Genomic DNA, 25,921 nt, shown 5'->3' with positions numbered 1-25,921 from the left:
TAGAAAAATATTAGGTAGTGAGATGTGCTTTGGGATAATAACACAGGCAGGGTGGTGGTGGGTTGGGCGAGGGGGTATATGAGAGTGGAGGGTGGGACAGGCATTGCTAGGGAGCTGTCATTTAGGCTGAGATTTAAATGGCAAATGTAGAAAGCTCAGCTGATGATCTTATCAGGTGGCGGGAGGAGCTGTTACAAAAGTCTTAAGGGGAATGAACTGTATTTTGAGTTGGCAAAGAAGATGCTTGAGGTGTGTTTGAATTGGCATGGGTGAGAAGAGGCTCCTGAGACGAGAAGGAGAGGTGGGCAGGTACCAAACCTGTGTGAGCATGGTGACCTCACAGACCTTTGAGGCATCCAGTATGGCAGGAAGGAAGGGCCTTGTTGTTAGGGGATGCGAGGTGAGTTGAGAGAGACAGGCAGGAGCCAGATGATGACAAGTCTTAGATGGAGAATCTGGGAGGCATTTATTTCTGCTTAAAGCTCTGCAAAGAATCCCAAGGAAGCCATGACTAAAGTCAGTCAAAGAACTCCGTTCATGTTCATGTCTTCAAGGGAGGTTTGAATACCAAATCTTGTGTTACGTGTTCTTGAACCAAAATCCTCAATATATATACCCCATGAGAGATTAGAACTCTTCTCAAGTCCACAAATTCAGATTAATGTAAGGTTTATTTTTGCAACATCTGAATATATTTACCATGATAACTGTTCGGTGGAATGTTAAACTGGATTAGGTTGTGTTTATAGGAGGAGGATACATCTTCCTATGAGTAAGCGCTATGAGGGAGCACATAACATCAAGTTGGTAACAAATATGTGATATTTATTAGAGCATTTCAAGGGAGACCTTTGCCTCATAGTACCTGAGGCAGACACTGCTAGCTGCCTGTCTTATAGGCGTGATCTTCAGTCTCATTGACAGAACCTCAGATTTGATTATCAACGAACTTAATTAAAAATACTTGTCTTCTAGACTCCCTTGTGACTAGGAATCGTATTTGACAAAAGTGTAGCCAATAAGATATAAGCAGAAGTCCCTGCAGAGGCAAAGTCTGGCTAGGAGAAAATCCCTTTTTCCTGTTCCTCTTCCTTCCTGGTTATTTGTAGTTGTTCTGTGCTCATTTGATGTTGTTTGGAGTCTTCTAATTTCTTCAAATATATTGCAAAACCAATACGTTGAGTTAAGGACCACTGTTTTTTTTTTTTTTTAACATCTTTATTGGAGTATAATTGTTTTACAATAGTGTGTTAGTTTTTCCTTTACAACAAACTGAATCAGTTATACATATACATATGTTCCCATATCTCTTCCCTCTTGCATCACCCTCTCTCCCACCCTCCCTATCCCACCCCTCTAGGTGAGGACCACTGTTTTATGATGTCTGTGGCTAAATCTTTCTGGTACTTGTACTGATCTGGAACTAAACTATGGACATAAAGACAGTAAGATGATTTTATCAAAAATATCTCTCAGAGTTCATTATACTAAAAGTAACACTCCACGTCTGTAATGTTGCTGCCTTTTCTTGACCCAGAAAAATCTAGTCAACAAATATTTCTTAAACATTCATTTAACATATACTGACCCTCTATAATTACAAAGATAACACTTCTTTACATGCCATCAGGGAAAGAGATGATGCAAACAGGGTTCTTGTTTTGGGGGAGTGTCGTTTCATGAGATGACGGATGAGTTTACAAACAAATGTAAAGCAAGTATGTATATGATGTGGTAGGTCATAGCTAGGCCTGCCCAATAAAAACCTCCAAGTGGATGTGAATGGATGTAGATTAAAGGAGCATGCCCCAAATGTAGGCAAAGCACAAGTTTCAAGGCCTGAAACCTGGACAGTAAGCCTGGGTGAGGTGGCTCACAGAGTAGCAAAATTATTGCCTTACTTGTAGTATGAGTTGTTTCTGGATGACCAAGAGCCTGGGGTTATGAAAGGTATAACTCTTATGATCCTCCAGTCTGGGGTCATCTCACTCAGTGTGGGCCAAGGCCACTGGGCTTCAGACGTACAGTCATCTGAAGGGATGATATAAGGGCATCAGTGGGAGCTGTGTCCACCAACCTGCATCCTTATCTGGTTTACTTGCGGCTTCAGGATTAAACAAAGTAAAAGCAACCCTGAAATAATGCCCTTTGAATAGCACCCTTGAATAGGCTGTGTGGCCTGTGCGGGTGTAATAAGTGCCATTAGAGCATTACAAAGAGTTTTAAGAGTTATGAGGAAAAAGAAACAATTTTGGTTGGAGGCTTCAGGAAGGAAGGAAGTTGAATTTGAGCTAGATCTTGAAAGATGGATAAAATTTTCCAAGGTGAACGTGGGAGGAAGGACATTACAGAGCACTGGACAACGTGAATGATAAAATGGAGGCAGGACAGCACGGCTGTGTACTGGAAGCGAGGAGCAGTGCAGTGTGGCTGAAGCACAGGGCATGTACCAGGAGGCAGTGAAAGATGGGCTGAAGAGGGAGTCCAGGCCAGGGGAAGAAGATTGGCATTGGATATGTCGGTAATGGGAACCAAGGAATGGTTTTGAGCAACTACTAAACCACGTGAATTAGTAAAATAGAGGATATATGAATAAATCCGGAAATATTATCAAGCATTAAATATGGTGAAATGACTGGCAAGATCCCTTAAAACGCTCAGGCACCAACTGAGGTCATGTGTGATCGGAGAAGAGGACATGAATTTAGGTGTTTTATGGTAAAACTGATTGTTTTTAGGGAAACCAGGTATGACTTTGAGTTTTTGAATTTGGACATATGGGAGGACAGTAGTACTGTGAACACACAAAGGGAAGACAGGAAGACGGAAACAGTATTAGAGATGCTGGAAAGAGGTGCATATGGAACATTCAGGTGAAAATGTGCTACTTGCCATTGAAAAGAAAATAAGATAAGGACTCAGGAGAGAGGTGGAGTGGGGGATGAGTCACCTACACTGAGATGAGTCAGTGAGTTTGGTCTGTTATAAGCATAATACATGAACTTAAAAACAGGTCCTAGGGCTTCCCTGGTGGCACAGTGGTTGAGAGTCCTCCTGCCGATGCAGGGGACACGGGTTCGTGCCCCGGTCCGGGAAGATCCCACATGCCGCGGAGCAGCTGGGCCCATGAGCCATGGCCGCTGAGCCTGTGCTTCCGCAACGGGGGAGGCCATAACAGTGAGAGGCCCTCGTACCGCAAAAACAAAAACAAAACAGGTCCTAAATACATGACAAATGTAACAAGGAAGACAGAGATCTTAGGCACACCTTGGAAAATAAAAAACACTGAGAGTATTGGTATTCATAGCTCATGTTTGTTTTACCAGCTGTTAAATTCCCAAAACCCAATCCTTATCTCAGATTGACCTCCTAACGGGCAGGAAGAATTGACAAAGGACACATTCTCGCATAGAAATCTGAATTGCCAGATCTTTCTAGTCTAGAGCAGGAGAAATACAGGAACTACATGACTAAGTAGATTAAAGCACATCTTTTTCAAGTGGGGGGTGGCACATAGCCTTGAACCACAATTAATTTGAGATTTTTCTTGTTTCTTGAGGTACGATTGTATTGCTATAAACTTCTCTCTTAGAACAGCTTTTGCTGCATCACATAGGTTTTGGGTTGTTGTGTTTCCATTGTCATTTGTTTCTAGGTATTTTTTGATTTCCTCTTTGATTTCTTCAGTGATCTCTTGGTTATTTAGTAGTGTATTGTTTAGCCTCCATGTGTTTGTATTTTTTACAGTTTTTTTTTTCCTGTAATTGATATCTAGTCTCATAGCATTGTGGTAGGAAAAAATACTTGATATGATTTCAATTCTCTTAAATCTACCAAGCCTTGATTTGTGACCCAAGATATGATCTATCCTGGAGAATGTTCCGTAAGCACTTGAGAAGAAAGTGTATTCTGTTGTTTTTGGATGGAATATCCTATAAATATTAAGTCCATCTGTCTAATGTGTCATTTGAAGCTTGTGTTTCCTTATTTATTTTCATTTTGGATGATCTGTCCATTGGTGAAAGTGGGGTGTTAAAGTCCCCTACTATTACTGTGTTACTGTCGATTTCCCCTTTTATGGCTGTTCGTATTTGCCTAATGTATTGAGGTGCTCCTATGTTTTGAACCACAATTCAATGATAGATACTGATGATCTCTAAATTAATTCAACAACTAAAACCATGGAAACGTACCTAAGGAGGGGTATGGCTGAGCCTGGGCAGAGCCCACAGGCAAGTAGGGTAAAGGTTAAGGAGAAGAACACGAGCTTCTGGAGACAGACCAGCAATGCGGATTGCGTAGCTCCCAGCTGGAAGCAATCCCAGTTGGAAGCTGGCTGTCGTCATTCGGCATGCTCCTCACTGGCTACCACTTCTGTCAATTCCAAGGCGGGGCCACGGGGAGGCAGGGGAAGGGTCTAGAAAAACGAAGCAAGCGCGTAGAAAAGCCCGTTGGGAGGAGCTGGGAGCCGGCTCCCCAGGGCTGACTACATTTCCCAGAATTCAAGACGGCAACGAAGACCGGCTCCCTGGCCGCCGCTGGAAGACTTGTGGCATGGGATCGGTAGTCAGCATCTTTCGGCCGCCCTAAGTCCGCCTCTGGTGGGGAGGTCTATAGGGATTGGCTAGTGAGAGTTCGAGTCCCGCCCACGTATGGTGACGACAGGCGGCGGTCTTGCTACTTAAGGCGTCGTGGCCGCGCCCGCCCCGCCTTAGCTCCCGCGCTAGAGAGAAACATGTATCGTTTCCGATCACAGCTCTTCACGGGGATTTCTGCTGCCGCCACCGCCCACTCTTACCCGCGCCGCTTCTCGCCTCTGTTGTTAGTCGAAAACTCGCCTCTCAGCCGCCCGCCGCACAGACGCACGAGTAAAAAGTGCAGCTCCATCGGCTGATCTTCGCTAAGCTCCGAGTTTAGGCGGCACCGGGCGTCCCACGATGCCGAAGAATAAGAAGCGGAACACTGCCCATCGCGGTAGCAGTGGTGGCGGCGGCTCAGGGGCAGCTGCAGCGACGGCGGCGACAGCAGGTACGAGGGTATCCCCGCCGCCGGCAACCCAGTTGCCGGCCAGGCTGGCAAGTCTCTTATCCTTGGGTACCGTGGGAGGTGTAGTTCTTTTCCTCTAGACGTTTGCGTCGGCGGGGCACCTGCCGTGGCCGGCGAACTACACTTCCCAGTGTGCCCCGGTGGCCGTACCTCGCGCGATTTGGATCTGGCATGCGAGCCGAATTCGGGCACCGGCCTTGGAGGCTGGGAGGGGCGAATAGGTCCTTGGGTCTGGGAAGGGGTTGGTATCGGGGGTGACCGGGAGCTGGCAGGAGGGGAACTGTTCTCAGAGGCAGGTGCTGGCTCTCTAGAGCTCTCCTTGACGGAGGGTGAGGCCGGGCTCGGAGTTCCGTCCATGCTGTCACTGGTCACCTTTGACCACCCGGCTCCAACATGGAGTTCTCGGGAATGCCAAACGTCCGACGGGTTTGGACTGGCTCTTGCGTCACGCGGCCTGGGCCTTACGTGGTGGGGCTGGGGTGACGCAGAGGCGCCCATGTGGTATCCCGTTCCGCTGCCTTCTTGCACATCCCGCGTGTCCACCTGGTCTGGCGGAGGCGTCGGAGGCTGTGGGCCACTGTCCCAGAGTAGGCTCTGCTCCTGTCCCTATCTGGCACCCGAACAAATCCCGAGCCCCCAGCTCTCTTGCGATCAGTCGAGGCGACCTCCTACTCCCCGGGGCAGAAACCGCTTTCTCCTTTGTGCCGTATTCTGTAGGTTCTCTGATGGGAGCCCAGGATAGGCGGGAATGGTGAGGAGCTCAGATTGCAATTGGCCAAAAGTTTAGGGTTTTTTTGTCTCCTCTTTGCAAAGTTGAAGCTTTTCCTGGATGGGTAGGTGCTTAACTGAATTAATGATTCTTTACTCCTAACTATACGGCTAAGATGAAAGGACATAAAGTAGAAAGCCCTACGAGACACAGCATACTGAAAGCTAGTGTTAAACTGGGTAAAATCAGCACGGTTAATAATTGCTTTGTTGAAACTTTGAAATTAAATGTTGGAATATCCTCAGATGTTATCACATCGGATCTACTACCAGCCATATATACTTGTCAACACAGTTGCCTCTTTGACCCTCAGAATGATATGCCTTTGTTCTTTAGCAGGTAAATAGGCCAGTTTTCTTGTTAGAGATGATTGGAAGCTGGTATTTTAAAAGCTTTCCTGTAGGATTTATAGCAGCACGAAAACTTTGTGATCATGTATTAAATATTTAATAATTGACAAGAATGAATTATTATAAATGTACCTTTTCCCCTTTATATCGCTCTTTATTTTGATTGAATGCTCTCGGTGTTAATGAAATTCATTCTTGATCAAGATAAAATACATTGTTGTGGCATCTAGTTGCTCTGTGTGAATTGAGGATACATACCTCTCTACCTTTCTGCTTCAGCTTTCCTCATCTGAAGTAAACATTTAAATTCTGTCTAGAAGGTCCGTATTAATTTTATTCTTCTTTAAGTTTACCTTTTGTTGATAGAACAAATTATGGAGATGCAGCAAGCAAGCTAAAGTCATTTTGAAAATGGTGATGATGTTACTAATGGCTTTCTTGAATCACAAACAAACCTTTATTCCCTTCTGGAGCTTCCTGTCCAGCCTCCTTCCTTCCTGGTACTTAGAGAATAATATCAGGAGGCAGTGGGGGATTGCCTTTCAGATTTTACCTTGAGGTTCATTTGCGACCTTTCATCATCAGGAAAAGAATTCTTTGATTAGTTTATAAAACTATACATGCTTTGACTATCTTTGGAAGTTTACACTAGAACTTATTAACTGTGCTTGCCTCTAATTGGGCCTGGGGGGTGAGCTTTACTTTTTGAAAAGCTTCATTTGGTTCTTTGTGAATGTTACTTAACTCAAATCAATAAATGAATAAATAATAGTTGAGTAGAAGAGGCAGAAAATTGTCACAAACTTGTACTTAAAAGTCATTTATCTTACTGGTATTTTAAAGTGACATCTAGAAGAAATGGGATTCAAATGAGGTCTTCCCATGTACAGCCGAAAGATAACCAATTTCTATCACTTTGGGTTTCCCATTTAAATTCTCTGCTTCTTAAGTTAGTGGACAGGTCTAGGAAACTAATAAAATTGACCTTTTGTTCAAGTGTGCTTATTTTTCATGGCACTTAATTTGAAGAGAGCATTTTTAGGCAAGAACAAAACTTTGTTAATCCGTAAGCCCTTTAAGAAATAAGGACTTTATGTGTCTAAGTGCCACCTCATTAATGGTACTTAGGATCACAAGGTGGGTGAGTGTGACCTAGATATCAGACATTCATACAGGATTTTTTCCCTCGGTTTTTTTTTTTTTTTTTTTTTTTTTTTTGCGGTACGCGGGCCTCTCACTGTTGTGGCCTCTCCCGTTGCGGAGCACAGGCTCCGGACGCACAGGCTCAGCGGCCATGGCTCATGGGCTTAGTTGCTCCGCGGCATGTGGGATCTTCCCGGACCAGGGCACGAACCCGTGTCTCCTGCATCGGCAGGCGGATTCTCAACCACTGCGCCACCAGGGAAGCCCGGTTTTTTTTTTTTTATAAATCTCTTTTTCCCTTGAGCCTTGGGAAATCATTGAAACTTAGAGAAGGGAGCTGTGTAAGACCTGGATAGGAAACTCTTCTTGACAGTTTAAAAATAGGCTGAATATGAAAAATAAAAAACGTAAATTGATTTGTGAACAAATGTTAGTAAAAGTTAAGTAGATGACTCAGCTGTTGCCATGACTTCGAATCATGAAAACACATGAAGATAGATCCAGAAATAGAGTATGATGTCATAGATCTTTGTTTATTTGTTTATTCCTGTCCTATGCACTATGATTAAGAAGTTTTGGGATCTTCGTTTCATTGCTTATTCTTTTTTTTTTTTTTTTTTTTTTTTTTTGCGGTACGTGGGCCTGTCACTGTTGTGGCCTCTTCCGTTGCGGAGCACAGGCTCCGAACGCACAGGCTCCGAACGCACAGGCTCAGCGGCCATGGCTCACAGGCCCAGCCGCTCCGCGGCATGTGGGATCTTCCCGGACTGGGGCACGAACCCGCGTCCCCTGCATCGGCAGGCGGACTCAACCACTGCGCCACCAGGGAAGCCCTCATTGCTTATTCTTTATGCTTCACTACTTTGATTGGCACACTTTATTCTCTTTCAGATAGCCGGCAGATTTGAAGGCCACTTGCTTTCTGTGTTGATTAAAAAATTTGCTAAAGTCTCACCTCTATTTTGATTAAAAAAAAAAAAAACCCATTTAAAAAAAAAAAACAGCAACAGGCTTAATTAAACTTAGAGAATTTTTGAAAAGCTTATCTTATGATACAGTAAACGATACAGATTTCTTGAATATAGAGACCTAAGTGATACAATCTTAGGTTTGTATTGTATCATTGTACCTAAGGATACAATTTTAGGTACAATCTTTGATTCCAGCTCAGACGTAAATCAGATGACTCAAGTTACTTTGGGGGCAGAATTTGGGACTTATTTGAACTCAGTGCTCAATATAACTGATGACTAGGTAATCTTTTTATTAATACGAAATTCCCACAAAACAAAAGTGACCAGAAATGACAGTGACCAGGAACGTACATTTACTCCTTAAGTTAATGAAGTGAGAGAAAGGTTCTAGCTTAAAAAAAAAAAAAAAGATTTTAATTTTTTATTAATAGCGCTGATATTTTAAAACTGTTTGATTTGTTAGAACCTTTCTTTTAAAGGTAATTTATCTATCAGGCTTTTATCTATCTTTTTATGCTACATCAAATACCAAAACTTTTTTTTTTTTTTATTTCTTAAATCTTGGCTCTTTATTGCTGGAAAATACTCACACAAACTTTAAAAGGGCATTATCAATTTTCCCAAGGAAGCTACAGGAGTGTCAGCACTTGTGACTAGGAACAAATGTTCACGTGTGCAGCCATCGTGCAGGAAAGTCATCCAAATTAGTCACTAGTCACCACAGTAAAGTGGTTTTTAAAAATACTGTAGTCACTTTTTTTTTTTTTTGGTGGTACGCGGGCCTCTCACTGTTGTGGCCTCTCCCGTTGCGGAGCACAGGCTCCGGACGCGCAGGCTCAGCGGCCATGGCTCACGGGCCCAGCCGCTCCGCGGCATGTGGGATCTTCCCAGACCGGGGCACGAAACCGTGTCCCCTGCATCGGCAGGCGGACTCTCAATCACTGCGCCACCAGGGAAGCCCTGTAGTCACTTTTGAAATCGGCATGTGAAAAAAGTCAAATCTTAAACATTGCTCACTTAAATAATTCAAAATCTTCGAAGCAAAGTCCCAATTTTAAACACACCATGTCTACAGTCTTGATCAGCTTGCAGCTTGCCCAGAGTTCTTTACTTGCAAAAATGAGGCAATTCTATAAAGACTCTCAAATTGATGCTTTCTATCTCCAGTGGACGTGGCCCTATGAAGTCCACCATAGTGTACTGGGCAAGAGGAAGGAGGACCTCTGTGCCGTGCTTGAGGACCATTTAAATGGTCCTCACTTAAGAAGCCCTGCCTCTTAAGTGATTCACATGCTAGTTCACACGACTTCTCAGCTCTTCCGACTTTCATGACTCAGGAACAAAAATCCTGTAGTTCACTGCACTGGGTATCACCCAAATAGCCCATCAGAGCTCTTTATAATTTCATACACATCTCATCAGCACTGTAGTTCTTCAATTTTTTTTTTTTTTTTTTTTGCGATACGCGGGCCTCTCACTGCTGTGGCCTCTCCCGCTGCGGAGCACAGGCTCCGGACGCGCAGGCTCAGCCGCCATGGCTCACGGGCCCAGCCGCTCCGCGGCACGCGGGATCCTCCCGGACCGGGGCACGAACCCGCGTCCCCTGCATCGGCAGGCGGACCCCCAACCACTGCGCCACCAGGGAAGCCCAGCACTGTAGTTCTTTAGTGATCAGTTACTTCATCCAGTTCCTGTCATTACTTTCTATGCCATTTTGGATCCACTTGTCAACATCCCCATCCAAAACTTCAATTTTAAGCCTTTTTGACCCTCTCAATTCAAGTTGTTTTTAAAACTACTACCATCCCTTAACTTCTTCAATTCCCCTTCACATAAGACATGTGTAACCTAAAAACTAACCCATTCATCAGTTAATGTTTACTAAGCTCAGTTATTCTCATTGGAACATATATTCATCTTATTCTTATGATGGTCTGTTTTCTTTGTCGTCATGATTTGAAGTAGTTTTTTCATCTGTAATACCACTTTTTGTATCACCAAAATGGGTGCTCCATGTTAGAAGATTGATATATTTCTGAAGTTGATGTATATTGTAAACAGTTGGTGCTCTGAAACACATATTAGGTGAATTGACTTATGTTAGGAATTTAAGTGTATTCTTTTGTAAAAAATCATCTCATAAAGAAGTTTGGGTTTTTGTTTTTTGTTTTTGTTTGTTTTGTGGTACGCGGGTCCCTCACTGCCGTGGCCTCTCCCATTGCGGAGCACAGGCTCAGCGGCCATGGCTCACGGGCTTAGCCGCTCCGCGGCATGTGGGATCCTCCCGGATCGGGGCACGAACCCGTGTCCCCTGCATCAACAGACGGATTCTCAACCACTGCGCCACCAGGGAAGCCCAGTTTGAGTTTTTATTACTGGATTTTTCGTAAGTAAATTTTAAAATCCCAAGTTAAGTATTTGCATATATGACAGCAAAATCATTTACCTTAACCCTCTTTTACCTATTAGGTGGCCAGCATCGAAATGTTCAACCTTTTAGTGATGAGGATGCATCGATTGAAACAATGAGCCATTGCAGTGGTTACAGTGATCCTTCCAGTTTTGCTGAAGATGGTATGAATTTTCAGTTAAGATTTGCAACGTTAGATAAAAGGATGATTTAGGTGGAGGAATTCTTGTAGCTAAGTATACTATTACCGCTCCCTATCTGCTTTTTTCTATTTAAATTACAGTGGTTGGTTTTTATTATTCCTTAGGACCAGAAGTCCTTGATGAGGAAGGAACTCAAGAAGACTTAGAGTATAAGTTGAAGGGATTCATTGACCTGACCCTGGATAAGAGGTAGGAACTACTGGAAACTCTTTTCTTCTGGGTGATTTCTGTCAGCCACTTTTAATTTAAAATACGTGCAGTTCTTTCATTTAACATTATGTTTTTCTAAAGCTCGATTTGTTTACTTTGTATATTTTAGTGTTTCTTATTCCTTTGGACTTTTAATGTAACAGTAGATAGGAACATGCCACTAGAATTTAGATTAATAGCCTAAGATTAGTCGTTGTTCAGTGTAAGAGCACATAACTGTATTTGATAATTGAAGTGGATTTGTTGAATTAAAAGTTAACCTTCAACTAGAAAGTATAACTAAACTTCAAAAAGTATCAAAGCTAAATTGTTTTCTTACTTAACAGTAGCTCTAGAACCAACTTAAAACAAATGGAATTTAAAAGCCCGGAAGATTCAAACAAGAACTCTAGACTTCTGTAGTGTTAAAAAAAGTGTGAGGGCTTCCCTGGTGGCACAGTGGTTGAGAGTCCGCCTGCCGATGCAGGGGACACGAGTTCGTGTCCCGGTCCGGGAAGATCACACATGCCGCGGAGCGGCTGGGCCCGTGAGCCATGGCCGCTGAGCCCGTGCGTCCGGAGCCTGTGCTCCGCAACGAGAGAGGCCACAACAGTGAGAGGCCCGCGTACTGCAAAAAAAAAAAAAAAAAAAAAAAAAAAAAAAGTGTGAGTTTACTTGAATATGTAATGTAGGAGAACATGTCTTATAAATTGAAACTATAAAATTTTATGTGGTCATTTAACATTGTGGTTATTAAACTAATAAACAAAACGTTATGATATAGAGTAGCTTAAAATCTTTTGTGTAATAAGGTGAGTTGTAGATGAAAATTAAATTATTATTGAAAAACTGTGAGAGCTTGATGAAAATTAGATTTTAAATAATCTGTAAATAGAAAAAGTTGAGAGGGAAATAAACTAAGTTTTTAAAAGTCTCATTGACCGATGGTATACTCCAACTGGATATTCTTTCTCTAACATTTTGTTTTAAATAGTGCGAAGACAAGGCAGGCAGCACTTGAAGGTATTAAAAATGTACTGGCTTCAAAGATGCTTTATGAATTTATTCTGGAAAGAAGAATGACTTTAACTGATAGCATTGAACGCTGCCTGAAAAAAGGTAATGTCCATATTTTTGAGTCACAGTCACAGAACTGAAAAGGAATTTGTTACCTTCTGTGCAGTAATATTTGTTAATAGCTCTTAGAAGTCTGGCTCACTCTTATAACTTTGTAATTGGCAGGGAATATGCCAGGCTTGTTAGAACTCAAAATCAAACTTGTTAGCTTTGTTTTGTTTATGTAATAAACAGTTTGAAACTAGGAAGGATTGGGGTGGATTATCAACTTCAGTTGTATCAGAAGAGGTGTTTGCCATCCTTTTGTATATAAGAAAGGCTTGAAACCATGTCTCAGATGTCAACAAAAAGTATTATTTATAAGCCATCCTACTTAATTTTTCTAAAATTAAAGAAGTATAATTATCTACCTCATTTCCTTATTTAAAACATCGATCATACCTGTCAATGACATCATTTCAGGATATCCCTTGGAATATTTGAATTCTAGAACTTTGTAATGGAGATTCTGGAATTCATATTGTGATCATAGAACTTTTATGATTATAGAACTTTTAAGAATGAAGAGAGACCTTAAAGATTAAGTCTAGTATTATCAAACTTTCAATTTTAGGAACTGCCAGATTTAGAAAGATTTGGGGCTGCCAGCCTAATTATTTTGCCAAGTAAGAACATTATGAAAATAATTAGCTTCAACTATCATCACTTTATCAACAAAATATTTCTAGCACCAAAAGTGTAGGAAGCACACATGTTCCTTTAAATTGAATGTGCTTAGCTTTATGTTCTTATTCTCATTTTACTTCAGATGAAAGCTTTGTCAAGAATGGGTGTTTGGAAACCCTTGATCTAATCCACCTCTCATTGTATAGGAAAAAGAAAGGCCTAGGAGACAGGAGACTGGTCTAAAGTTATATACCTTGTTATTGGTATAGTTTGATATCAGAGCCAAATTTTTTGAGATATTACAATGGCTTTGTTAAAAGTGTTTACATTGAAACTGTATCCACAAGGTAATTGGACTAGGTGACTTTTAAAAATTTCTTACAACCTGCATAAATATTTAATTTACCAGATAATAACTTAAGTTCAAAATTTGCCCAAATCCTTTGGTGTATACAGTTCTCAAGAGTTAACTTACATTTACCTTTATATTAACGTATTTTCTATAGTTTTAAAGAATCCCTTATTTTTAATCCCTTATTTATTAAAAAAAAAAACACAAAACGCTGGTGGAGGAAGCCCTGAAAGTTTAGTTTACCTCATGGGCTGTGTACATCCGAAATGCTTGTCAGATTAATTCAAGGGCTACTTGAACACTATTCAATGAGTACATGAAGGATTTGGAAGGTCAGATCAGTTTGAAATACATTATTTGGCTGAACTGTTACAGTACTCCCTTAAAATTGGTGTTAATCTGTATTTCACAGATGAGGAAATGTTTTGAGAATAAGAGTAATTGGTTGAAGATCATTTGGCTAATACGTGGTAGATCTAGGATTTGAGTGAGATCTGTTTCCAGAGTTAGAGCTCTTTAACCTCACTAGATTTATAGCTCATGTCAAAGCCTTGAGCATATTACGAGTTTCATAATTGGTAGATGCTATTTTGAAATTGAACAAATTTGGGAGATTGCTGCCTTAATAAGTCTATTGAAAATGATTTGTCATAGTTGCATTGTGGCTTCTTTTATAGGTAAAGGTGATGAGCAGCGTGCAGCTGCAGCACTAGCATCTGTTCTTTGTATTCAGTTGGGCCCTGGAATTGAAAGTGAAGAGATTTTAAAGACTCTTGGACCAATCCTGAAGAAAATAATTTGTGACGGAACAGCTAGTATCCAGGCTAGGCAAACTGTAAGTATAGGATTTTTAAATGTATATAGATCTATCTAGGCATGACAGCCAGACCTTGTGATGAATGATCTAGGAAAATAGCATCTTTAAAAAATATAGCAGGTTTTTAATTAACATTTTATTCTCATTTGTCCCTTTGTTTTTTTGAATTTTATTTTTTTAATTTATTTATACCACAGGTTCTCATAAGTTCTGTATTTTATCCATATTTGTGTGTATATATCAATCCCAATCTCCCAATTCATCCCACCACCACCCCCATTTGTCTTTAATTTTAGTGAGCAGGCTCAATATGACAACTGCCCTCTTAAATTTTCTGAGACTCAATAGAGCATCCCACATAGAGAAGATTTCTACATCTTTGAAATTGAACATCATTTGCCGATATGAAATACAGTGCTATGCTGAGTTATTTAGGATAATCCAGTTTTTATTGGAGCTTAAAGAAATGGTCTAGACAATGTTTATTGTGTGGTTATTTTTTATTCTAAGAAATGTAATGGAGTGGTTTCTTTAAAAAAAATTCTGGCTGTTGTGGCCTAAAAGTCCTTATGAGAGAGCTGAATGCTGTGGTTACACAGGTGGATTTGATAGATGTAGGAAACTCTGACTTGTGAAATATTTATCTGGTTTTGGGGTTTGGAAAAGCTTTCATTCTCTAATTGATATATACCACTTGCAACACTTAAGACTGTGGGTTTTGGGGGTTTTGTTTTTGTTTTTTGGTTGTTGGTTTTTGGTGTGCTAATAAGTGATTTAAATGATCACATGAACATGTTTTGCTTTATTCACAGAAACGTGAGGTGGTTGTAGTGGATTTAGAAAGTGGATTTGAATCTTAATGGATTTTAAGATTTGAATGTTACAGATCTTAAGAATCTTAAGGGTCTTAATAGATCTTAAAAATTTAATTTTAGTGGATTTGAATTTTAAGCTGTTTTCCTAACAAGATAACCAGTTTAAGTTTAAAGCTTTTTAATATTGATTATTCAAATTAGCTTCCTCTTTAGTATTACTTATGGTAAATGACATTAATCTTTGTATCAGATAAACCCCGAAGTCTCAGTGGCTTAATAAAAGTTTACTTCTTGTTCATATCACTGCCCAGTCAAGTCAGCAGGGTCCCTAGGCATCCATCCTGCATCTCTGCCCTACTTCTGGGTCCTTTCAGATGGCAACTATGGTAGCTAGATGGGGAAAGCTAGAGGACAGAGACATATCGCTTCTGCCAAGAGTTCCTTGGTTTACCAACTACATGGATGCTGGGAATAGCCTAGCTCTTTCTCCCAGAGGCAAAGGAATAGGAGTTCAGTGACATTATAGGAATCTCTGCCCCCCAATGGTTAGTAATCCTAAAATATTTAATCACGCTTTTGCTCTTTACCTTTCTGTTCTTCCTTTTTGTGTAATTTCATGCAACTTTTAAATTGTACAGGAGTATAGGGGTATTTGAAATGTTTGACAGAAAACACCATTGATTAGATATTTGAGGTGATCACTTAATTTTGGTTGCATGTGAGTTTGTTATGGTCATCTAAAGGCCCTTTCTTCATCCTTCTCACTCTTGCTGTGAATTAAAATTTTAAAAAACTAGCATTCTTCTGCATATTAGCAGAAGGAATCTTTATTAAATGTAGGCAGTCCTAATTTTTAATATGCCATTTCTCTTAGTAATCAAAAGGAGAGATGTGGCCTTGCTTCTGCTGCTTACTTAGGAGAAGGGATAATAGATTGAAATTTTTCTTTACTAAGAATAATGCATAGGCTACTTTTGAATTTTAACAATGTCCAATTTTTACCAGGATAAACTAATGAAAATAAAATTGTGACACCAAGCAGATTACTATTACAAGTGTCCTCATATTACTGGAAGAGAACTAGCTGAAACCTGGGCATATGAATGATGAATTTAAAGACTTAAGCTTTAAGCTTTAATGGTACTTGGAACAACATGAGGGAATTTTAGTGATAACATGTGGGGAAAAGGGAAATGAAGAATAATAAAGCCTTACGAATTTCAAATTCTGTTTTTATATGATTAATTTGTTAGAGCAGTGTTCTGAGAATTCATGGCTCCTATTTATGTTGCAGGTAGATTGTATATAGATATTCTGAATCTGTTTTATTAGGTAAGCTTTACCTTGGTAATCTTGGACTGTGTACTCACTTGTTTAGCATCCCCCCCTCCAAAAAAAAGAAACAATTATAGGATTCCCAACCTCTTTTCCAACATATTCCAAAATAAGTAAAATCTGAGTTAATGAGATCCTTCTTTAAGTCAGAAGTTTGAGGACAGCTATTTAAATTTTTTGAGATTTGTGTTTTAAAGGTTTTTAATAGAGTAGGTTTCTTTATCTCAAATGTCCACACTTCATCTCTGTCTTTGAGTTGGAGTTGAGTTTGAAATGATCTGGTAGATTAATGAAGGAAAATCTGAGAGAAATGGAGTAACTTTCCTAAAGTCATACTCTGAGTTTAGTAGCAGACCTTAGTGGGTTTTAGCCAAAACCCACTTCCCTTAACTTTTGACCTTATATTCTTTCTTTCTTTTTAATACTGTACTTGGGACCTAATGTAGTCATGTAGTTGAGAAATTATTTACATTGAATTATAAAAGCAGGAAGATGTAGAATTAATAAGAAAATGGCAAACATTAATGTCTGTTTTTGTTTTGCTATTTTTAGTGTGCAACTTGCTTTGCTGTTTGCTGTTTTATTGCCACAGATGACATTACTGTAAGTAGACAACCTTTTGAATCCAGTTGTTTGCACATTTCTCATTTAAGATGGTATCTTATTTCCTGTTCTTATGCATTAGGAGCTGTATTCAACTCTGCAGTGTTTGGAAAATATCTTCACTAAGTCCTATCTCAAGGAGAAGGACACTAATGTTGTCTGCAGCACCCCTACTACAGCGCTTCATATCAGCTCGCTTCTCGTGTGGACATTATTACTGACCATATGCCCAATCAATGAAGTGAAGAAAAAGCTTGAGGTGTATGTATTTTTAGTTTCTTATTTTATAAAATCAACATTTATTGACATAATCGGTTGTGTTCACATAATAATGACTGACTATTTTCTAGGCATTTCCATAAACTTCCAAGCCTCCTCTCTTCTGATGATGTAAACATGAGAATAGCTGCTGGTGAATCTCTGGCACTTCTGTTTGAATTGGCCAGAGGAATAGAGAGTGTAAGTATCTGATAGGTAAAACAAAAAGCTTGCATCACAAGGACCATTATTCCATCATAATCCTCACAATGAAGAAGTGTATGATAACTTTAGAGCATGGCCCACTGAGAACCTAGTGATTGATCGTTCTGCTTCTTGGCAGTGGTGATGTAATACTTTTAAGAGCATAAACCAATAAGGGTTGGTAGAGCAATATTTAAGTGTAGTTCATTATATTTAATTGTTGCTGCCTACAGAACTGAAGTTTAGGTACACTCTTATTACTCATGGAGAGAGTTGTCCCGTATAATCTTTTGGATCTGCTTGGATTTCTCAGACATCAGACATATTAAGGTAATTCATGCATGGATGCTTTATAATAAATGTTGGACAAATGGATGAAATATTATGTCAATATAGGTTGACATAATATTGAAAAGAATAAAAGTCTTTGTAGTTGAGTAGAGTCAGATAAAACCATTCTAGAAATAGTAGTCAGCGCTTTGCAGTGAAGTGGGGAAGAGATCAAATTCTGTTTTAATGTTAGGCTTCCCTATGATTATTATTATTTTTATTTATTTTTTTGTGCTACACGGGCCTCTCACTGCTGTGGCTTCTCCCATTGCGGAGCACAGGCTCCGGACGCACAGGCTCAGTGGCCATGGCTCACGGGCCCAGCAGCTCCACGGCATGTGGAATCTTCCCGGACCAGGGCACGAACCCGTGTCCCCTGCATCGGCAGGCGGATTCTCAACCACTGCACCACCAGGGAAGCCCCCTATGATTATGTTTTAACACATAGGACAGCTGTGCAAGATCCAGCTTATTGCATTTTGTTTACAATCAGTGCTACAGTGACTTCTGTGTAGAAATACTAGATTGGGGGATGATTTTTGTGACCTTAAGCATCTAATCCTGTGTATTTAAACTCTTCTGAAAGTTTTCTGTGGTTTCATTTCATTCTAATGCCACTCAGCCTTTGAAACCATTTAACTTATAGTCATTTTAGTATGAAATAATTATCCTTAGCTGACCTGTTTGAAGCAATTATATTGTTAGACTGAAACAGCCTATATCATAAAAGAACTGTAGCATAATGGATGTTTATGTACTGTGTTTTATATATTTTTAGAATATATAAATATATTTTACTTAGGCCTTAAATAAACCTGTGAGATGTGGGTGGTATTAACTATCCCCTTTTTATATCAGAGGACCTGAGACACAGATTGCTAATGTAATTATGCCCAAGGTTATGTATGTCTAAGTAATGGATGTTTGTGATTCAAACATAGATGTTCTGACTGCAAAACCTGTTTTGTATGACAATAATCTTCCTCATATAGCTGTAATTACTACACTGATTTTTTAAAAGTCCAATTCTATGTAAATTCCTCTAAATCTAGAATGTTGATGTAATAGTTCATGCTTCATAATTTATTGGGCCTGTCTTATTTAATCCTTAAAACTATCATGTGGTGGGGGGGTGGATATTTTCATTTTACAGGTGATGAAACAGATTCGTAATTTTTAAAACTTGGTGTAGTGAGTAGTAGGCTTGAGGTTCTCATCTAGGACTTTTGATCCTGTTGTGTGGCAATGACTATGCAATTTTCTTTTCATTATTGATAAGAGTTAGTTAGGTATTTGTCCCTCTAGGAGCCCATTTTTCATTTGTCCCTGAGTGTAAAGTTTTACTATGCAGTTATCCCAAACTTCAGTAAATTGCCTTTTGGATGCTGTTTATGGACTATTTTTGTTATATTTTAGGTTCTCTTTCTTTTTAAAGCACAGGCACTTTATGGAGACATTTCCCTACAGTACTTAATATTTATTTTCACAAGTACTATATTCAACTCAATGGTTCAGACTCTGTAAACTAGATTGAGTTTTATTGATTGCTAAGATTATTTACCATGGAGTTTCTCAACTTCAGCACTGTTGATACGTTGGGCTGGATAATTTTTGTTGTTGGAGGGGTGCTATCTTGTACATTTCAGGATGTTTAGCAGCTTCCCTAGCTTCTACTCATTAGAGGCCAGTAGCACCTCCTGGCAGATGATGATAACCAAAAATGTCTTTAGACATGGCCAGATGTATGCTGGGAGGTAAGATTGTTGAGGCCACTAGCAGTAGTTCCCAGTTCTTAGAACAAATTAAGGTAATGCATAAGGTCTTGTTAATTTTTGGTGTATTCTCCCATATATATATTTTTAAATCTTCCATAAATTTTCTTTTTGAGAATAATACAAAAGAACAAGTAGTCAATGAAATGTGTAGAGAACTTCCAGTCCCTGAAATGTATTTGTTTCTAGCAGTAAAATGATTCCCATTTTGTTATGATGGAATCAAATTTATTAGAATTTAAATATACAGATCAAAGTATCGTTGGACTGTTTTAATAACATCTTATCAGCTTTGGTACCTGCTTTTCTAGATTAAAATCTTCTTGACAGGTGTTATTTCCAGCTAACTCAGACATAGGAAGTTGAATCAGAACATTTGAAGAAAACATTTGTTAGAACAGTTAAGAATATACAATCTCTAAAATACTGACAATGAGAAAATACTTTAAATTAAGAATATCTGTGTTAATTTCAAGCCTATTTTCCATGAGTGTAATAACTTTTTTCATTTTAGACATTAAAAGAAATTATATTTATAGTTTTTGAGATTGAACAATTATGTATAAAGTGTGAAGAATGCCTAGAATAAGAGCTGCTTGTTTTTCTTTTTTTAAATTTTTGGCTGCGTTAGGTCTTTGTTGCTGCACGTGGGCTTTCTCTAGTTTCAGCGAGTGGGGGCTCCTCTTCGTTGCGGTGCGTGGGCTTCTCATTGTGGTGGCTTCACTTGTTGAGGAGCATGAGCTGTAGGTGCACGGGCTTTAGTAGGTGCAGCATGCGGGCTCAGTAGTTGTGGCATGTGGGCCCTAGAGTGCACAGGCTCTAGGGTGTGTGGGCTTCAGTAGTTGTGGTGTGCACGCTCAGTAGTTGTGGCTCTAGGGCGCAGGCTCAGTAGTTGTGGCTCATGGGCTTAGTTGCTCCATGGCATGAGGGATCTTCCCAGACCAGGGATCGAACGCATGTCCCCTGCATTGGCAGGATTCTTACCCGCTGCGCCACCAGGGAAGTCTGAGCTGCTTGTTTTGATAGAATAAGTTAAGTGATTGTTACCACCAATGCAAAAAATGTTAAATAGGCATTAATAACTAGAACTGGAGATGGGTCACCTTCTGGCTTCCATGAGTGTCTGCTCTAGTTTTGGTCAGCTAAAGAACTTGGAATCATCTTTTAGTTTAATGTGGTTGTAAAATTTAATCAGGGAGTAAAAACACCCAAAATAAAGAGACTTTCAAAGTATAGCCACTTAAACTGTAAAAAGGAAGCCCATAGTCAACTTAAGGTCATAGCAAATAGTAATACATTTTGTGGCTTCCCTACAAAAGGGGTTAAAATATCTTCCTTTCTTAAATAATTTAATCACTTGAGTTGTACACCTAATGTAAATACTCGGTTGCTTATTTGAAATATGGCCAATAAATTAGAAATTAGGTGCTTTAAAAAGCATTGCTGATAGCTTGCCCTTTTGGAATAAGAATATTTGGAATTCTGGGAATATGTGCTTTGGGGACTGTGCTTTGGGGACTAGGGAGCCAGGGGGTAGAAGCTGTATTGGTTTATGTGTATCTGACTATCATTGAACTTGGAAATCCCAGTAATGTCTTGAATACAGTAGGACTACAGTAAGCATTGGTTGATTGCATCTGGTTATACTTGGAAGAGGAATATTCATTGTTTGGTGGTAGTGTATCATCTTGTAGGCAACATTTCTGGATTAAATTTTTGCATGACAATAAGTGTTTATGTGTGTATCTATGCCAAGATCTCTAAATAGCTCAAAGATTTGCATTGCTCTGTGTAACCCTGTTGGATATTTCCAAGGAGGACTGTTTTTTGTTAACTCTAGAAGAGGTTTGGGGGAAAGAAACAACAAACCACAAACAAAAACAAATTTTTTTTTTTCTGACCAGGACTTTTTTTACGAAGACATGGAGTCTTTGACTCAGATGCTTAGGGCTTTGGCTACAGATGGAAATAAGCACCGGGCCAAAGTGGACAAGAGAAAGCAGCGGTCGGTGTTCAGAGACATCCTGAGGGCGGTAGAGGTAGGCCACTTAATGCTGTAATAGATACTCCTGGATGGTTGGTCTATAAACCCCATTTATCTTCCCTTCCTTTCCTAGATTTCTGCTTCCCCCAATTTCACCACTGGCTTGCGAAGATATCTTGTCTTTCTGACTTGTCCTGTAACTTCCCCTCCCTCCGCCCTTGCCAATCCTAGACCAGTACAAAAGTATCTGGCTTTTTCACCAAGTTTGTTGAGTGCTTTTGAAATTTAAAAACATTCACAACAATGTGGTTTTGCCATTAATATTTATCCAAACTTAGTTGTGTCTTCAAGTCTACCACAACTAGGCAAATTCTACACCCTTATATGTGTGGTAGTACTTCCACTTTCTAGTCTATTCCTATTTCAGGGATGGAGGTATTGGTTTAAACCACAGTATTCATTTCAGCATATACATGTCCATTTAGAAATTGTGTTTATGTAGGATCTCTTTAGATCATTTTGGTTCCCCTTACAATTGTTGTTCTTCTATTGGCCAGGAACGGGATTTTCCAACAGAAACTGTTAAATTTGGTCCTGAACGCATGTATATTGATTGCTGGGTCAAAAAACATACATATGACACCTTTAAGGAGGTTCTTGGATCAGGGATGCAGTACCACTTGCAGGTGAGTGGGTGACATCCTTTCTGTATGTTTGCTTTTAAATTAGGGAGGAGTTTTAAATCTACCTTACTTAACTGGCTTTTGAAGTTAGTTTGAATATACAGAATGTTTTCAGCATATGATATGCAAAATAGCAAATTTATTTTTGAAAGTTAAATTGAATAAATATGAAACTCTTCTTTTTGTTTTTGTATTGTGTAAGCCTAGTGGAGCATCTATATGGCTGTTGGAACACTATTGATATCTTTGTAGGGAAGCAGATAGTTTGACATAGCTTTCTTGAATTCAAGGCATTGGAAAACCATTTGGTCTTATGAGAAACAGAAAGAAAATAAGTGACTTAACATTCATATTTATAAGCTCTGCATAACTTCTGTTAACCAGATTTTAGTTTATGTAGTTAAAAAAAAGAGCTGATATTTAATACTGAGCCTTATTACCTTTCTCTTTTATTTAAGTCAAATGAATTCCTTCGCAATGTTTTTGAACTTGGACCCCCAGTGATGCTTGATGCTGCAACACTTAAAACAATGAAGATTTCTCGTTTTGAAAGGGTAGGTTTGGTTTTTGTTTTCCATAGAACTAAATGCACAGAAGAAAAGTGGAGCCAAAGCTTTGATTCTGCCAGGTGATAAGTATTTCGCTATGTCTGTGAGATTTTAGTTCTCATGATGTTTCAGACACAGAGTAGCTGGACTAAAAGTATAGAAACTTCACTGCATTTACAGTATGGAGGGTTATGATGAAAAATTTTTATCTGTAATCCTATTAACATAGAAACTATTTTCATTTTTTGTTTCCTTTTGCTCTATGAAGTTTATATAGTTAAGGATAAATATTTACACAGTGCTTCTTTCATATCAGATAACTGAGCCTAAACTTAGTAAGTACCAGATTCATTTTACAAATGAGGAAACAAATGTTCTCAGAGAGTTTGTAACATTAAATAGTGGTTAATATTATTTTTATTTAACATTTCAAAAACCCTTATATTTTTATTTTTTTTTACTAAGGTAAAATTCACATAACATAAACTATTCTACACTCTACAATTTAGTGGCATTTAGTACACTTACAGTGTTGCACAACTGTCACCACTATTTAGTTTCCAAACATTTTCACCACCTCAAAAGGAACGTTATGTCCATTAAGTATTCATTCTCCATTCCCCTCCCCTCTTCTCCCCCCAGCTGCTGACAGTCACTAATGTGCATTCTGTCTCTGGATTTACCTATTCTGGATATTTCATATACATAGAATCATATAACGTGACCTTTTGTGACTGTTTTTTTTCATTTAGCATAATGTTGCCAAGGTTCATCCATGTTGTAGCGTGTCATTACTTCAGTCCTTTTTGTGGCCGAATAATCCTTCATTGTGTGGCTATGCCACATGTTTATCTGTTCATTAGTTGGTGGACATTTGGGTTGTTTCCACTTTTTGGCCCTTTTAAATCGTGCTGCTATGAACATATATATACAAGTTTTTGTTAGAGCACCTGTTTTTGATTCTTTTAGGTGTATACCTAGGAGTGGAGTTGCTTGGTCACATGGTAATTCTGTGTTTAACTTTTTAAGGAACCACCAAACTGTTTTCTACAGTGACTGTAGTGCATTTTGCATTCCCACTAGCAGTATAAGAGTTCAAATTTTGACATCCCTACCAACCCTTTTTTGGTTTTATTTTTGTTTTAAATTATAGCCATCCTAGTGGGTCTGAATTGTTTAATTGTATATTATAAAGAATCTTTACATTTAATCATTTTGATGGCCATATAATTGTTGGGTATTTTAAAACTGTTTTTAATAAATACTAATATTTTTACATAATTTCTCTTTTGAATTATTTCTTGGAAGAAATCCTTGCATAGGACTACAGGGCTTGATTATGATTTTTTGATATGCATTGCCAAATTACCTTCCAAAATAATTATGTCATTTTAAATTATTTTCAGTGGTGAATGAAAGCATGTAGCTATTACACACATATTTGACAGCATTGGGTTTTATAATTTTAAAAATTTGTTAGTTTGAATGAAACCTTATGATATTTTTCCTTATTTTAATTAACAGCAAAGTTGAGTATTTTGTTCACATTAATTCATGATTTGTCTTTTCCTTTATCAGAATAAATGTTTATATACTTAAAAAAATTTTTTTGGCTGGAATTTTCTTGGTATTTTATTTTACATGTTTGACTATTTTTTTTCATACAGAATAGCCATGAACTATAATGTGTTAATTTTCCCCCTCATTTTTTGTGTCTGTCTTATAAACATTTAAAATATTTCTAGAGTCAAATTAGTTTATTTCTTTCCTTTGTGATTTTTTTAATTTATCTTTTTTTTTTTAACTTTATAAGAATATCTGAAGCCTTAGTGGCTCACCTGTATTTTCCTTTTCTTCATTTCAGCATTTATATAATTCTGCCGCCTTCAAAGCTCGAACAAAAGCTCGAAGCAAATGTCGAGATAAGAGAGCAGATGTTGGAGAATTCTTCTAGGTTTTTAGCATTTGAAGACCACTTTCTAATTTCCCTTTTTTTAAAAAAAAAATAATTTCTAATGTATTTAAACTCTAGAGACAGTTTTTTATCTTGGGTTAACAGATAGCTTTTGTAGTAGGGGTTATATTATAATTTAATGTATAGTATTGCAAATGGTGAGTTCTGGTTATTGAATATTCTCCATATATATAATCAGTAAACATGAATAAAGTGTTTGTAGTGTGTGGTCATTTTCTATTTATGAAGGGAGCAAAAATATAGTATTTCACTTGATTTCATGATGAGAAAAACTATTAGCTGAGGTTAAATTTCTTACGCTGTGGTTGTCAGAAATATTGATTATAATGATATAGATATACAAGGTATTTAACTTAAGATCTTAGACAGATGAGTTCTGGATACAATTTTGGGAGCTAGATCTTCTGGAAAAGCTGCTGTTATTTTCAATTTTAAATGGAACCTAATAATTTTGTCACTGGGATCAACAAAGGGAATTATACCATGAGACCTTACAGCTGCATTTACAGGCCATTCAGTCCATCTGTTATTCATAATGAATTTGTATATGTCAGAAAATTTGCTAACCATGACCTCTGAGGGCGGTAACACTAATTTTATCTGCTGTGTAAGACCTTGTGCTCTTTATTTTGAAATAAAGATCTTTTCAAACTAAAAGTGCTTCTTTTTTAATAAAGAAACTTTATGGGTTTGAAGTTCAGAGTTCAAAATGATGAAATGGGGTAGGGAGAGAGTGAAAGAACTTGCTTTGTATATTTGGAAACATGAAAATAAATGAAAAAGTGTAGCAATATATCATTGGCATTCCAACTATTAAGACTATTGCTGCTTGGTTGCCCATGAGGTGATTTTTTTACTTTATGGGAAGTTGTAAGCATTTTGACAATGTATTAGGGTTTTGTTATTATTAAACTTTATATTAAAATTACATTGCACAAGTAATACCTGCAGTTTAGAATGCATAGATTTATTTCCTTATATTAATGCAGAAAATAGTGATAAGAGGGGTGGGGAAGCATTGTAGATAAGGACAAAAATAGAGGTATTTTTTCTAAACTAGCATTCCTCTACCACATCTTCAACCTCTCCTGGAAGGTCTGATGTGCCCCCTTCATTGAAAATCGTTGGCCGGCCTGTGCAACCACTCTTGCTTCTGGGAGTATGAGTTCCATCCCTCAGAAACAGTGCAATGGAAAACAGACTTGGAATCTCGAACCTGGCTTTGTATGTTGTCACTCTTTATATTCCAAGTAGGTTAGAACCATGGAGAAGAGATTGCAAATAATATTTTTTTCTAAATTTTCAATTTCATTTATGTATATTTTAAAATACTAATGAATTTTTATTCAAGTGATGTATATACATAGTATAATAATATTTCAAGGCTTATAAGGAAGTTAGCCCCCTGTTGCCATCCT

General features: G+C 38.5%; 2 protein-coding genes across 3 annotated transcripts; both read left to right on the top strand.

The window, feature by feature from the left end:
- Window positions 1-4,708: 4,708 nt before the first annotated feature.
- IFRD1 (interferon related developmental regulator 1) lies at window positions 4,709-25,160 on the top strand. Of its 2 annotated transcripts, none has more exons than XM_059074594.2 (12): window positions 4,709-5,028; window positions 10,752-10,856; window positions 11,000-11,084; window positions 12,079-12,203; window positions 13,857-14,014; window positions 16,699-16,749; window positions 16,832-17,010; window positions 17,100-17,208; window positions 21,218-21,352; window positions 21,855-21,983; window positions 22,439-22,534; window positions 24,393-25,160. In XM_059074594.2, the coding sequence occupies exons 1-12, from the start codon at window positions 4,938-4,940 to the stop codon at window positions 24,480-24,482; spliced, it is 1,353 nt and encodes a 450-aa protein (XP_058930577.1). In that variant the 5' UTR covers window positions 4,709-4,937; the 3' UTR covers window positions 24,483-25,160. The 2 variants fall into 2 exon arrangements, with proteins under 2 accessions (XP_058930577.1, XP_058930578.1); XM_059074595.2 differs by lacking the exon at window positions 4,709-5,028 and adding an exon at window positions 5,367-5,759 and having other exon boundaries at window positions 24,393-25,157.
- Window positions 4,736-4,894, top strand: LOC131762811 (uncharacterized). The gene has a single exon (XM_059074604.1). It carries the CDS (start codon window positions 4,736-4,738, stop codon window positions 4,892-4,894), a length of 159 nt encoding a protein of 52 aa, XP_058930587.1.
- Window positions 25,161-25,921: the final 761 nt, after the last annotated feature.

The sequence above is a fragment of the Kogia breviceps genome, chromosome 9, assembly GCF_026419965.1.
Source record: "Kogia breviceps isolate mKogBre1 chromosome 9, mKogBre1 haplotype 1, whole genome shotgun sequence".
Lineage (NCBI taxonomy): Eukaryota > Metazoa > Chordata > Mammalia > Artiodactyla > Physeteridae > Kogia > Kogia breviceps.
This window is presented reverse-complemented; position numbering and strand designations above follow the sequence as displayed.

Excerpts from the sequence above, each read along its gene's own strand:
- LOC131762811 (XM_059074604.1), top strand. The coding sequence starts at position 4,736 with ATGTATCGTTTCCGATCACAGCTCTTCACGGGGATTTCTGCTGCCGCC.
- IFRD1 (XM_059074595.2), top strand. The coding sequence starts at position 5,402 with ATGCTGTCACTGGTCACCTTTGACCACCCGGCTCCAACATGGAGTTCT. Across the intron at positions 11,085-12,078 it reads GACCTGACCCTGGATAAGAG|TGCGAAGACAAGGCAGGCAG; the intron begins GTAGGAACTACT and ends TGTTTTAAATAG. Across the intron at positions 17,209-21,217 it reads TGGCCAGAGGAATAGAGAGT|GACTTTTTTTACGAAGACAT; the intron begins GTAAGTATCTGA and ends TTTTCTGACCAG.